Source organism: Heterodontus francisci, chromosome 40 (assembly GCF_036365525.1).
Source record: "Heterodontus francisci isolate sHetFra1 chromosome 40, sHetFra1.hap1, whole genome shotgun sequence".
Taxonomy (NCBI): Eukaryota; Metazoa; Chordata; class Chondrichthyes; order Heterodontiformes; family Heterodontidae; genus Heterodontus; species Heterodontus francisci.
This window is the reverse complement of record NC_090410.1, coordinates 15432075-15446797: the sequence shown is the minus strand read 5'-3', so window position 1 is coordinate 15446797 and position 14723 is coordinate 15432075. Positions and strand designations below refer to the sequence as shown.

At 46.2% G+C, this 14723-nt stretch overlaps 1 protein-coding gene across 8 annotated transcripts in view; it reads right to left on the bottom strand.

The window, feature by feature from the left end:
• The window catches only part of LOC137353113 (homeobox protein Meis1-like), a 639330-nt gene that overhangs the window by 15431 nt on the left and 609176 nt on the right, over positions 1 to 14723 (bottom strand). For 4 of the 8 annotated variants that reach the window (XM_068019113.1, XM_068019115.1, XM_068019114.1 and 1 more), the window contains exons 10-11: positions 7379 to 7437; positions 5559 to 5648 (exon numbers count right to left, since the gene is read on the bottom strand). In XM_068019113.1, the coding sequence (XP_067875214.1) occupies positions 5559 to 5648; positions 7379 to 7437 (149 nt within the window). Of the gene's footprint in view, positions 1 to 5187; positions 5284 to 5558; positions 5649 to 7378; positions 7438 to 14723 lie in introns of all 8 variants that reach the window. The other 4 variants (XM_068019118.1, XM_068019119.1, XM_068019120.1 and 1 more) reach the window with 2 other exon arrangements.

Sequence of the window (14723 nt, the reverse complement as noted above, 5' to 3'; positions counted from 1 at the left end):
GTATCATTTCCACATTAATCCCACTGCCCTTTTCCCTCCTCATAGCCCTGTCTCAATCCCACATTAATCCCACTGCCTTGCTCCCTCCTCATAGCCCTGTCTCAATCCCACATTAATCCGACTGCCTTGCTCCCTCCTCATAGCCCTGTATCAATCCCACATTAATCCCACTGCCTTGCTCCCTCCTCATCGCCCTGTATCAATCCCACAGCCTTGCTCCCTCCTCATAGCCCTGTATCAATCCCACACTAATCCCACTGCCCTGCACCCCCCTCATAGCCCTGTCTCAATCCCACATTAATCCGACTGCCTTGCTCCCTCCTCATAGCCCTGTATCAATCCCACATTAATCCCACTGCCTTTCTCCCTCCTCATAGCCCTGTATCATTCCCACATTAATCCCACTGCCCTGCTCCCTCCTCATAGCCCTGTATCAATCCCACACTAATCCCACTGCCCTGCTCCCTCCTCATCGCCCTGTATCAATCCCACATTAATCCCACTGCCCTGCTCCCTCCTCATCGCCCTGTATCAATCCCACACTAATCCCACTGCCCTGCTCCCTCCTCATAGCCCTGTATCAATCTCACACTAATCCCACTGCCCTGCTCCCTCCTCATAGCCCTGTACCAATCCCACACTAATCCCACTGCCCTGCTCCCTCCTCATCGCCCTGTATCAATCCCACATTAATCCCACTGCCCTGCTCCCTCCTCATAGCCCTGTATCAATCTCACATTAATCCCACTGCCCTGCTCCCTCCTCATCGCCCTGTATCAATCCCACATTAGTCCCACTGCCCTGCTCCCTCCTCATAGCCCTGTATCAATCCCACATTAATCCCACTGCCCTGCTCCCTCCTCATAGCCCTGTATCAATCCCACATTAATCCCACTGCCCTGCTCCCTCCTCATCGCCCTGTATCAATCCCACATTAATCCCACTGCCCTGCTCCCTCCTCATCGCCCTGTATCAATCCCACATTAATCCCACTGCCCTGCTCCCTCCTCATAGCCCTGTATCATTCCCACATTAATCCCACTGCCCTGCTCCCTCCTCATAGCCCTGTATCAATCCCACATTAATCCCACTGCCCTGCTCCCTCCTCATAGCCCTGTATCAATCCCACACTAATCCCACTGCCCTGCTCCCTCCTCATAGCCCTATATCCGTCCCAAACTAATCCCTGTGCCCTGCTCCATCCTGATAGCCCTGTATCAATCTCACACTAATCCCACTGCCCTGCTCCCTCCTCATAGCCCTATATCCGTCCCAAACTAATCCCTGTGCCCTGCTCCATCCTCATAGCCCTGTATCAATCCCACATTAATCCCACTGCCCTGCTCCCTCCTCATAGCCCTGTATCAATCCCACACTAATCCCACTGCCCTGCTCCCTCCTCATAGCCCTGTACCAATCCCACATTAATCCCACTGCCCTGCTCCCTCCTCATAGCCCTATATCCATCCCAAACTAATCCCATTGCCCCGCCCACTCTTGTCAGGCCTTTGGATACCTCTTGCATTTCTGTTTTTAAGTAAAATATACCCAGTTGTGGAATTGACCATGTGTGGAGCGCACCGGGTGGTAAGAACATGGAGTGTGGAGGACATCAGGATGAAGGAAGAAGAATTCTGACTGAAGATGCCATCGCTGGGGCTCATGCTGGACTTTTTAAAAATAAAGACAGTTTAACTGAACAGGGACACACAGACATACACACAGTGACGCACACACTCAGACAGACACAAACACACACACAAACAGACATACACACAGACAGACACACACACACACACAGACAGACACACAGACAGACAGACAGACACAGACAGACAGACACACACATACAGACACACACACACAGACAGACACCGACACACAGACACACACACAGACACAGGTGAGTCAGGATGCCACTACGTGGTAGCCCCAGACTATTACAACATCAGACACTCTGTCTACAACAACTCTCAGACAATGGCCTCTTGGAATATGTGTGAATAGTTTCCTTGCTGCCTTGTCAAGAAACAGATATCACATCCATGGGTGGTATGCAACTAAGACCCCCTTGCTGAAAGCAGGACATGACCACTTGCAGGTGGTCCTGCATAGCCAGGGTGGGATTGATAAGGCACTGATACCCAATTGTATAACACGACTCGAGATATTACCTAATATGCCAAGGGACCAGGGTCAGAAAGGGGTATAAAGCCACAGCTCACAAGGACATTGTTGCTGCAGCTGGGAAGTGTGACTTGCTTAGTCACAGGACGACGTGCAGAAGAATTCATTCAGTGGACCTCACTGCCCGGGAACGAGCTCTTGTACGCGGGTCTAACGAAGCAACTGGTGTTGTAAGTATACTATTGCTTAGTGGGTTAATAAAGTGGTATCCAGAGTTTGTTTCATGCCAATGATACCTTAGAGGGAAGTGAGACCTCCTGTTTAATAAGAGTCTTACACTCTCTCCCCATAGCCCTGTTTCAATTCCAAACTAATCCAACTGCCTCTTACCCTGTCTCTTCCTCCATTTCATACTATTATTCACGATTTCTTTAAAAAAAAATGCAATGGACGCTGGGTAAAAATAATTATCCTGATCTCTCTTAGTGACAATTTTAAATTCATGAGCTCTCATTACGGACTCGCCAGCCAGAAGATTGGCAGTCGGTGTGATGGGTGAAAATGGGCTGGCAGAACCTTCTGGAAGGAATCAGCTTATAGTGGCCTTCCATGCAGCACTGAGCATCAGCTGGTGTGAACAGAGATGAATCTGGATGCTCTTGCCTAATAGATCAGGCTAGATAGAAGGGTCAATCCAGTACCTCCCGACTACCCCCATCACCGTACTATAGTGATTACGAATTATGACAGACAATACGTTCATAAGGCCAGATAATCGGGTTGAAGTAATGTAAGGTGAGGCGAGGTTATGCTTATAATTGCAGCTTGCGTGCCATTTACAAGTTTGCCTGATCGTCAAGTTGCCTCGATTCTCTCAGAATTCCTTTTATTAGACTTGAAGTGCATTTGGATTGCTTCTGTCTCGGCCTGGAGCATAATGCAGGACTTGGGTTCAGGTGCTGTGACCCGTGTCGGATCCGAGATGTTAATGAGCGTATTTGCATACCTGCCCAGTCAATTCAATTGGACACAGTGCGATTGACTGCCCACTTAAATGGCCCACAATCAATTAGCTCGAGCGAGGGAGCCCTGTCCTTTAGTGTGTGGCTAATGCTCAGTGTTTCTCCTATTGATTTGCTAATTTGCCTCAGCTCGTTGGCTAACGTTTCTGTCTGAGCCATGGAGTTTTCTTCTCCCTTCTAAACTTTCATTTAAAAGACTTTTTCCTTTCAACAAAAAAAAAGGCAGCAAATGCATTTTTCTGGCAATTTCTGCCAGCACTGAGATGCTAGGGTCCGGAGGGATATATTCCTGGAGGTTTCATCACATGACTTCCCCCCCCCCCCCCCCCCCCCCACAACACCCTCACCATTGGTCACCCGACACGGCTGTCATCAAGATGCCCCATGGCCAATTGGCAAGTGGAAAGATGCTATTACCCAATTGGATGACTGTTTTCCAATCAGCCTTTTTTGTGCCTTCGCCAATATTTTTCAAACTAATGGAAAAAAATTCTTGAACACAATGACAAAAAACCCCACACCATTTTCACTGACACCTCTCTGATTTTTCTCCTGGGTTCTGCTCAAGGCAGTCCTGGAAATTACTCTTCAGTTCCTGGAGACTCCGGGTCAGTCTGGGAGGGTGCTATCAGACTGGGTGCGAAAACAGCTGTCTAGGGCTGGCCAGCGCCACCAATTATGTCCAGAGCCTCAGTGCTGGATCCCACGAGGAGTCTTGGAGCATCACCTCCTGCATAGATAGATCGGCCCTCATCGGCAGCAACAGGAGCTGACTCATGTAGTTCATCATGGTGCCCCAATCTGATGCCTGTTGTTGGCTGAAGTCTAAAGGGAACGTTCAGTTGTAATGCAGCAAGGAGCTCAAGTAGCTGCAAAAATCAAGCCTCAGAACCTTCGTTGACCCCAGTTCAACCCCTGAGATGTGTCAGCTCCAGGAGGCACATTGCTCGGCCTTTGTTTAAGTTCCTTTGGAAAATCTACCAAGGCATTGCTTGTGGTGGGGTTGGGAGTATGGCGAATGTTGTCTATTTTATAATCACGGGAGCGTGCGCTGTGTATTACACAATGTATTATTCTGCTCCTAACGTGGAACAGTTTTAAAAGCATAAAATCTGTGAGCAGTTCTGGCCTTCAAACCTTACACTTAGAGGAAGTGCAGCATAGATTTACCAGAATGATACCTGGACTCCAAGAGTTGAAAATTACAAGGAGAGATTACACAAACTAAGGTTGTATTCCCTGCAGTTTTAGAAAGTTAAGGGGTGAATTGATTGAAGTTTTCAAGATATTAAGGGGAACAGATAGGGTAGCTAGAAAGAAATAATTTCCACTGGTTGGGGAGTCTAGGGGCATAGTTTTAAAATTACAGCCAGTCCTTTCAGTGAAATTTAGAAACATTTCTACACACAAAGGGTGAGATAAGTTTGGAACCCTCTTCTGCAAGTGGCAATTGATGCTAGATCAATTGTCAATTTTAAATCTGAGATCAATAGGTTTTTGTTAACCAAAGGTATTAAGGGATATGGGGCAAAAGCGGAGTTAGGTCAGAGGTCATCGAAGTTCTCATCAAATGGTGGAACAGGCACACAGGATGAACTGGCCTACTCCTGTTTCTATGTACCTATCTTGTTACGGTAAATATCACACTACTTTTCCTGTTAGCGTCCATGTCAGGTGGGACACGCTGAAGCAACAGTGGAACCCACCATAGTTAGAGCGAGAGAGGAAAAGTTAAAACCATACTAACTTAGTAACTGTCCTCTTGCCTTGGAGCTCATAACTCCCAACAGCTGACAGCACAGAATCAGAGGGAGGGACATGACAGACATATTCACTTGCTTTCCTTCCTTGGAAAGTCAAAGGGAAAATGAGACGTTAGAAGAAAAGACAAGACAAGCACGATGGATTTTAGTATGGCTAGCCCTATAACGAGGAGGTAGACAAGAACAATCATGGTAATGGAAGAGGAGGAGGAGGAGGAGATGCCTGGGTGGATGGACACAAAGAATACAATCACCCCAGTGGGGATGGTACTTACTTCCCCTTGCTTTGCGATTGGGTAACAGTGATGAAGGCTACATGTAGTGCCACTGCCCCTCCATGCCCATATTCATGCCCATTCCACCCATAGGTCCTAGAAGGAAGATAAACAATCCAAGACCATGCTAGGAAATCACCAAAGTCAGAATACAAGACAGCAAGAAAATTTGTAAAAAGGTATACCCCTGGACATTAAATGGATTGAAGGGATATTTTAAAAACTGTGCGTCTAAATGTTAATGAAATGGCAAAGTGCGAGCAATAAAAAAAAAGCGTGTGATTTTTTTTCCAAGAAAGCTAGTGGTGAGACTGGAGGGTGGTGGAGAGGAATGCTGTACGTTAACGGTGAAGGGAAGAGTCTGCCCTTACCTGGAGGCCGAATGCCCATGTGCTGTTGGCCGTCCATTACAAACCCTCCCATTGGTTGACCATCTGGGCTGTAAGGTGCACCCTGGCCAACTGAAGGAAGAATAGAAAGACATGATTCACTCAAGTGCGGGAAATTTGGATTTGAAGCATTGTGTTGGGATAATGATCACTTGTGCTTGTCAACGGATGTCAATGTGATTCATTAAAAACAAACAAAAAAAGAGAATTTGGGAGAACAGCCAGGGAAAATAGTCAAATATAAGAGTGTGGAAAATCCGTCAGCTGCAGAACGACAGTCAATACAGTAGAAAGTGAACTTGGGGAATGAAGGTGGAGTGATAGGATGTGAACCCACCCAATCGAGGCAGCCAATCAACTCATCCTACTGGGACATCTACATACTCTGCTGGTTTCCAGACCAATTAAATTCAGTGTAGCTACCCAGGGAGGCAGGAGGCTCCTCCCAGCAGTGATGTCATTTGGTGATCCAAAATGGTGGTTCTTCATGAAGCAAGAACAATAACAATAAGATAATAAGAAAAGAAAGAAAAATGGCATTTATCCAGTGCCTTCCACTCATTCAGAATTTCCCAAAGCAATTTGCAAACAGCGAATTGCATTTGAAGTAACGTTACTGGTGTTTGGCAGACAGCAACAAATTTGTGCACAGCAAGATCACACAAACAGCAAACCAATCAATGTGTTGTGGTGTTGATTCAGGGATGAGTGTTGGTTAGCACAGGGGAAATGTTGCACTTCTTTGAGAAAGTGCTGTGGAATGTCTTACACCCTCTCACCAGCAGCATTAATATCTCAGCCAAGAGACGGAACTTCTGGCATTGCAGCACTCCCCCAGTGCTGCACTGGGATGTCAGCCTAGATTTAGACAGTCAAGTGGGAATGTTGAACCCACAGCTTTCAGACTCAGGGGCAAGAGTGCTACCACTGAGCCAAGCTAGATGCTTATTTTCATGCCAGCCGGACAATGGGGAGACGCTTCGAATAAACAGTGTTCACTAAACCTTCCTTGATTTGATTGATTCACCATCAACTATACGACTGGCACCGATGATGGTAAGGCCCCAAAGCTAAAAGGACGCCATTGTCTTAGTGTATATTTTTAGCAACAGAAATGACAGTAATTGCAAGAAAAAAGATACCAATGCTGCTTCGTATTGCCACCGTTTGAAATTCAAGGGCCATTGCTTCTCGTGATTGTAGACGGGCGTTTGCGGGTTACTTGAGTGGGGATGGACGGAGAGAGGGTGACTCTTGTCTTCACCCAATTTCCAATGAATACTCTTTCTGGCAGGAAGCACTGCTCAACTCCCAAGGGACTGTGAGGCAAAATGCCGAGCTTTCAGCAGCACCAGATGCTGCTGGTCAGAATGGGTCAGTATCAATACAATAACCCAGAAAGAAGTACTGTAAGACCACATTAATGAGACTCTGTGAAGGTCTCTGAATGAATATTAATGTAATAAAATTTGTCCTCAATATCTTTAACGTAGAGCAGCGTAGATTAATAAGTGTAGGAGTCTCTTCGCCTCTGATGGAACCCAGGAGCGAAACGGTGATAGAAGGGGGTTCCTCGGGGTTGGGGTACTCATGCTCCCCCTCCCATCACGTTACTGTACTGATAACAGCGGGCAGACATCATGATGCCAATATAACTTGGGAGGGCTTCCCGATTTCACTGGCATGGCACATTGCGTGCTGAAAAAATGCCACGTTTTGGGCCATTCTCAAGATGCCATTGACGAGCCTCTTTAAGGGAGAAGGTGCATCTTTAGAGCAAATTAGCAAAATAGATATCAGACCTGTTCGATTTGATTGGTCGATCATCGGCTGCACAATGCGACGTCTTGCATTAATGAACCTAAATTAAAAAGACAGTGGTTATCTGAGTGAATATGGTAATATAACAGCTGTCCCTTAACTACGGTACAACTGGGATAAGATGGCAACTTCCAACAAGATTGTCTGTCTGGTTGGTGGTTGGCTACCGAGGCAGCCATTTTAAATGTTCAGCAGAATACAACAGACACAGAACTACATAGAATTTACAAAGCTGAAACAGGCCCAGTCAACTTAACTGGTCTCTGGTGCTGTTTATGTTCCACACAAACCTCTTCCCACTCTATATTATATCTCAACCCCATCCGCATATGCTTCTATCAAAGCAAAATACTGCGAATGCTGGAAATCTGAAATAAAAACAGGAAGTGCTGGAAATTCTCAGCAGGTCTGGCAGCATCTGTGGAGAAGAGTTAATGTTTCATCTGAACTAACAAAGGTCAGAAACGTAATGGGTTTTGAGCAAGTGAAAGGGGGGGAGGGGACAGGGTGGAGGAGAACAAAAGGGAAGGTGTGTGATAAGGCAGAGGGCGGGAGAGATTAAATGACAAAGATGTCATGGAACAAAAGGCAAAGGGAGTGGTAATAGCCGTAGTAAAAGACAAAGCATTGATACAGAGAGTGTGTTAATGGCAGAAAAATGAACAGCTCTGTCTGAAAGCAAAAACATGAAAAACAAGTTTGCGACCGGTGCATGGTTAAAAAAAACAATCAAAAATGGTGGCCATAGCCTGAAGTTGTTGAACTCAATGTTGAGTCCAAAGGGCTGTAGAGTGCCTAATCAGGAGATAAGGTGCTGTTCCTCGAGCTTATGTTGAGCTTCAATGGAACACTGCAACAGGCCGAGGACAGAAATATGCGCATGAGAGCAGGGTGGTGAATTAAAATGGCAAACGACCGGAAGCTCGGGGTCATGCTTGCGGACTGAGCGGAGGTATTTCTCTCTCCACAGATGCTGCCAGACCTGCTGTGTATTTCCAGCACTTTTATTTCAGATCTCCAGCACATCCTTCTCTTCATTCTCTCTCATGTGCTTATCTGGCTTTCCCTTAAATGAATCGTGACTTTATAAATGTCTGCGCTAAAATCTATATCAATGTTTTATTGTAGATCTGACATTTGTGTCAAACTCATTAGCGCTTTACATGAAATTAAGCTTTAAAATACACTCTATAAATGTTAACATGTGGGTGAAAGTCACCTCTCATGGTTTGGGGAAGGGAAGTGGGCGAAATTGGCAGTGCAAATAGATAACAATAAGGGTAATTTTTTGAGACAAAGCCCTCAGTTTGGACTCTTGCTGGATAAAAGAACCGGCAGTATAATTGGTACCTGAGTGGGCCTTTGTCAAGACCCCAGGCCAAGACATTCAACTCACAAAATGGCCACTTATATCTCTGGTATGTTAGATGTCATGCAAACAGGGTATAAGGAAGAGATTCAAATATGCACTTCAACCTGCATTTGCTCCATATCTGTTGAACCCCTTACCTAATAAAATTTCACCATTTCAATTGTCCCCCCCCCACCCCTCAACCCCTTCCATTGCTCCGTCCACCCTAGAATCCACAGTCTTGTGGGCAGGTTACAGAGTCCCACTACCCTTTTTAGTGAAGACATGCTCCCTGATTTCACTCCTGAATGGCCTGGCTTTAACTAAAAGGTTATGGGGTCCCGCTGTTCTGGATTCCCACACCAGAGGAAATATTTTCAATCTATTGTACTGTAATACATAGTTATATGGAAAATATTGCAGGCCATTTGGCCCAACAGGCACATGGCGATGTTTATGCTCCTCATGCATGAGCCGCCTCCCACTCTACTTCATCCATCCCCGTCAATAAATCCTTCTATCTCCAGCAAACCCCTTTAGCATTTTAATCATCTTGCAATTAGCTCCCCTATCAACTTTCTAAATATGACCACAGTCTCGGCAGCCTGTCCTTATAACATGACATTTTAACCCTGGCACTATTCTGGTGAATCAGTGCTGCACCCCCTCCAAGGGCTAATATATCCTCCCTGAGGTATGGAATCGGAAAACATACCCTAATATGTAGATGTTAATTACGTTTCTAATGGTGGAGACAGTTTTAATATCACTGACAAGAGAACGAGGAAGGCAGGGCCACAGGATTATCATGTGACAGGAAGTGTCAGTGATAAAGAATGTTGTTTATGTTGCTCTTGTGCAAAGTAACAGATGCTCTATATTAAATATATCATAGATAGCTATCTGGCTTTAACTCCATTAGTCCTGATCGCTAGCCAAATCCAGAGATTTAATTACAGGCTCCAATTTCCCTGCCAGATTTTTGTTATTGCTTATAAGCAGAACCTCGTAGTGGCCTAATTTAAGTGTATCAGAGGAGAAGAAAGGTCCCTGGGCTCATTCAGCTTGCCTATCCCAATGGACTTTGTCCAATTTTTATGTCAATTCCAACCAGCTTTAATCTCCCGAGACAGGTTAATAATGACAAGTAAAATGGTTAAGGTGGAATCTCTGACTGACTCCAGGAGTTGGATTTAGTGAGCCAGTCGCAAGTCCCGGCAGCAGACCCGGAAGTGGGTTCCCGCCTGTCATGTGTGCGTCCAGCCCAGCGCGGGCAACCAATAATAATGGAGGTGGGGGGGCAGCCAATTACGCGACGGGGCGGGATTCTAGGCCACAAATCCATCGTCCGATGATTCCGGTGCAGGTGCTGGCACCATATTTAAAGGGCTTTCAGCCCTGCATGCACTCCTGCCTGGTTTAAAAGAATGCCCACTGCTGTCCAATGGCCAAGGAAGGAGCTGAACGCGAGCTTGCAGATGCTTTTTAAGGCACAAATATTGACAAAGACATCAGGGAAAGACTCTCAAATTCCTCTTTCAAACATTGGAGTGGGGGATAGTTTGCACACAGCTCAGAGGACAGATAAGATCTCAGATTAATATCTCATCTGAAAGACAGCATCTCCGATAGTGCAGCACACCTTCACTACTGCCCCAGAATATCAACCTCGATAATGCATTACAAGTCTCTACAGTGGGATGCGAACCCACTATCTTCGAGGCAAGAGAGCTACCCACTGAACCACAGTCAGCACCTTTAATAAAGGACTAAACGTGTCAATGCTTGAAGGGAAGCATCATGTTGCAGCTGCAAACAGACTTGACAAGCACAAGACCCCCAGCAGCTGACACTCGAATGCTTTATGATGAACAGGACAGCAAGCAAGGCTGCGTCCTCAGAGATTCCTGCAGTCAAGTATCAAGACAGACAAGCATTTGAGCAAAGGCCACTTGTTCTCTAAAGTGCAAGCACTGATTGCTGAAGCATCTCCTTTGTCTTCTTTCCCCCTCCCCCCCCCCCCCCCCCCCACCACTCAACCCCCCAACCCCCTCCGCTTTCTCTCCTGGATGTTGCTAAAGGGGATTGAGCCAAACCGAAAAGCATTGAGGTTTTTCTAATCTGAGTTGCTTGAAAGCACTCCTGACAGCTGGAGAAAGGTTTGTCAGCGATCCATCATACAGCCCCAGTTCCACATTCCCCTCACAAAGCGCAGAACCAGCTTCATCCCTTTAATGATTTTCTTCCAAGTCAATTGTGTAGCTACGAGGCCTGAGGCCTAAAAGAGAGATGGAAACTAGATCCATTTTGCTAACTGTTGTGCTGACCTGCTTGTATTCTCTCTGGACTTCCAGTCAACGCGTTTTTCTTTTTCCAAGTTGAGAGAAAAAAATCTCCTGCATATTTGCAGCAATTTTCCAAAAGAAAAATGTTCATTTAATTTTTTTTCTCTCCCTCCCCTTTTCCCTCCAGGGAGGTGAGGTAATACCTAAACAGAATACTCCACTGCATTCCTTTCATTATCCTTTCCGCTCTTTGGCACAGTGGTGCAATTTTATATTTTCCTTACGCCCCCATCTATGGGAAACGTGATGGGGGAGGGGGCGGGGGTCAGTTTTAACTCTTTCACATCCTCCGCTGATGGAAAACAAAATGGTGGCAAAGTGCGAACTGGGCGTCTGATTCGCTGTCACCAGCTTCTTGCCCAGCGATGAAGGTTTAACCCCCCTTCCTGCCTCCCACCGTCGCTGGGCTGGATCACTGCACCCAGAGTCGATCCTTGCTACGGAAGTGGATTGTGGATCCCGGCACGTGGGGTGAATTCCCGCAAGTGGAGTAGATTCTCACACTTCACCTTCCCTTTTTGCTAGCTTTTGTCTTACTGTTAACCTTTTCCACTCCAGGTGCAGGGATCCACACCAATACCAATACAATTGTGGAGTATAAATGGAGAGTTTAGAGTCAATCAGGCTCAGAAACCTTGCTCCCCTTTCCAATGTGCAGTTTGAGCCCGGCTGCAGATTCAGGCTGCACTTACATTATAAATGCCACGTCTGTCCCGTGAAATCCCATACACAGGTTCTACGCTTCTAGTGTAAATGGTTGCTCAGAGACATCAGTAAACATACGGGTAACTCCTTAAGATATTGTAGCAAGTATTACATTGTTCTGGTAAATTAATACAATGCTTGGGTTGAGTGAAGGCCCTTGGGAATTCTGTGTCAAACACAGCTTTTTAACAACTCGCAGCCACCCCTCATGCTCAACTGCTGGAAAATCTCTGAACATTCACCAAATCACCCAGTTAAACATGATGAGGAAGGCCATTGGGCCCATCTAACCCATCTGCCCTCAATGCCCTCACAAGCCGCATCACCACACCCGACTGATTCCAAGCTTTCCCCCTCCACCACCTACTGGTCACTTTTTGTGTGAACAGGAAATTCTTGATCGCAGTCCTAATTTTGGTGCTTACAGTTTGAAGGACAGGTTTAGTTTAGTTTAGTTTAGAGATACAGCACTGAAACAGGCCCTTCGGCCCACCGAGTCTGTGCCGACCATCAACCACCCATTTATACTAATCCTACACTAATCCCAGATTCCTACTACATCCCCACCTGTCCCTCTATTTCCCTACCACCTACCTATACTAGGGGCAATTTTATAATGGCCAATTAACCTATCAACCTGCAAGTCTTTGGCATGTGGGAGGAAACCGGAGCACCCGGAGGAAACCCACGCAGACACAGGGAGAACTTGCAAACTCCACACAGGCAGTACCCAGAATCGAACCCGGGTCCCTGGAGCTGTGAGGCTGCGGTGCTAACCACTGCGCCACTGTGCCGCCCAGTTGCATAGACTAGGTCTGTATTACATGGAGAAACATGGAATTTACAGCACTGACTCAAGCCATTTGGCTCAACTGGTCTTTGCCAGTGTTTATGTGCCACATGAGCCTCCTCCAACCATACTTCATTTAACCCTATCAGAAAAACCTTCAATTCTTTCTCCCTCATGTACTTATCCAGCTTCCCTTTAAGTCCATCTATGCTATTCACCTCAACTTGTTTATGTGGTAGCAAGTTTCACATTCTAGCCACTTGCTGAGTAACAAAGTTTCTCCTCAAGTCCGTCTTGGATTTACTATTGACTATCTTACATTTACTGGGAGACTTTGGTGTAGTGATGTCACTAAACTGGTAATCCAGAGGCCCAGCCTAGTGCCCTGCAGACATGGGTCCAAATCCCACCATGGCAGCTGGCGGAATTTAAATTCAATTAATTAATTTTTTTAAAGAATTGAATGCTAGTCTCAGTAATGGTGCCATGAAACTGTCATCGATTGTTGTAAAAACCCACCTGGTTCACTAATGTCCTTTAGGGAAGGAAATCTGCCATCCTCACCTGGTCTGGCCTACATGTGACTCCAGACCCACAGCAATGTGGCTGACTCTTAACTGTCCTCTGAAATGGCCCCGCAAGCCACCCAGCTGTCAAGGGCAATTAGGGATGGGCAGCAAATGCCAGCCTTGCCAGCAACGCCCATATCCTACGAAAGAATAAGTAATGATTTATGTCCCCTAGTTTTTAACTCCCCCCACCAATGGAAATGCCTTCTGTATACCAACTCAAACCCTTCATCATTTTAAAGATCTCAACAGATCACCTTGGTATTCCCTTGAACTGCGGCTTTGGGGGTTATCTGACTGATTAAAAGATTTGCCAAGGGACATCATATGTGGGGGGTGGGGGAGTCCAGAACAAGGGGGCATAATATTAGAGCTAGGTCGTTCAGGGGTGATGTCGTGAAGCATTTCTTCACATAAAGCGCAGTGGAAATCTGGAACTTTCTCCCCTTAAAAAGCCGAGGACCAATTGAAAATGTCAAAACTGAAATTGGCACATTTTTATCAGGCAAAGCATATGGAAACAAGCCAGGTAGCTGATGTTCAGCTACAGATCAGCCATGACCCAACTGAATGGCAGAAGAGGGTTGAGGGGCTGAATGGCCTATTCCTGTTCATCTTGAACCTGTGTTCTGCGCCCTATTTAGAGTGAAGTTGTATTCTGGATCTATCTTTTCCATAATATTTACTATTTACAAACCTGATACAGGAAGATGCTGGTTTGACCAGAGATCCTTTTCTCAGCTTTAGGCTCGAACAGCTCTCTCTCTCTCCCTCTCTCCATCACGGCCTTTCTTCTTCCTCTCTTCTATTGTGGCTCCTATGAGCTGTGCACCTTTACACACTCCGCTCCCAAGCTCCTACACAGTCCTTCTCCCTCCTCATTTCAAACAGGGCTTTACAACAGTTCTGATGAAGGGTCATCGACCCAAAACGTTAACTCTGTGTCTCTCTCCACAGATGTTGCCAGACCTGCTGAGTATTTCCAGCCTTTTCTGTTTTCATTATAACAGATCTCTCTTTGACTGAAGCGGAATAGTAAACCTCCCACATAGAATATTAGAAAATTGAGGAATTATTTGAAAGGAAGTTGGTGTTGAGAGTGTGCAGCTGATGCTCAGTCCCAGTATGCAAGTGGCTCTGTGCTCAGAGCACAAGTTCATAAAATTACTCCTGGAGTGTTACAGATTTACCTTGTGATGAATGTGCAGCCGGACCAGAAACAGGATTAGAAAGAACAGGTTTGTAGAGAAAGAATGGGAGAGGAGATAACATGGGGAGAGTGAGAGGGAATGGAGAGTGAGAATGGAGAAAGGGAGAGAATGGGGGGAGAAATATTGTGGAGGAAGTGAGAAAATAGGAGGAAGGAGAGTAAGTGGGGAATAGAGGGAGAGGGGAAAGGAGAGAGAGTGCAGAAAGGGGAAGAGTGGGGAAAGGGGAAATTGGGGAAAGGGTTAGAGTGGGGAAAGGGGAGAGTGGGGACAGAGAATGGGAGAGTGGGGAAAGGGGGGAGAGTGGGGAGAGAGAGGGGAGAAGGGAGGAGAAGGGTAAAGGGAGAGGGGAAGAGGG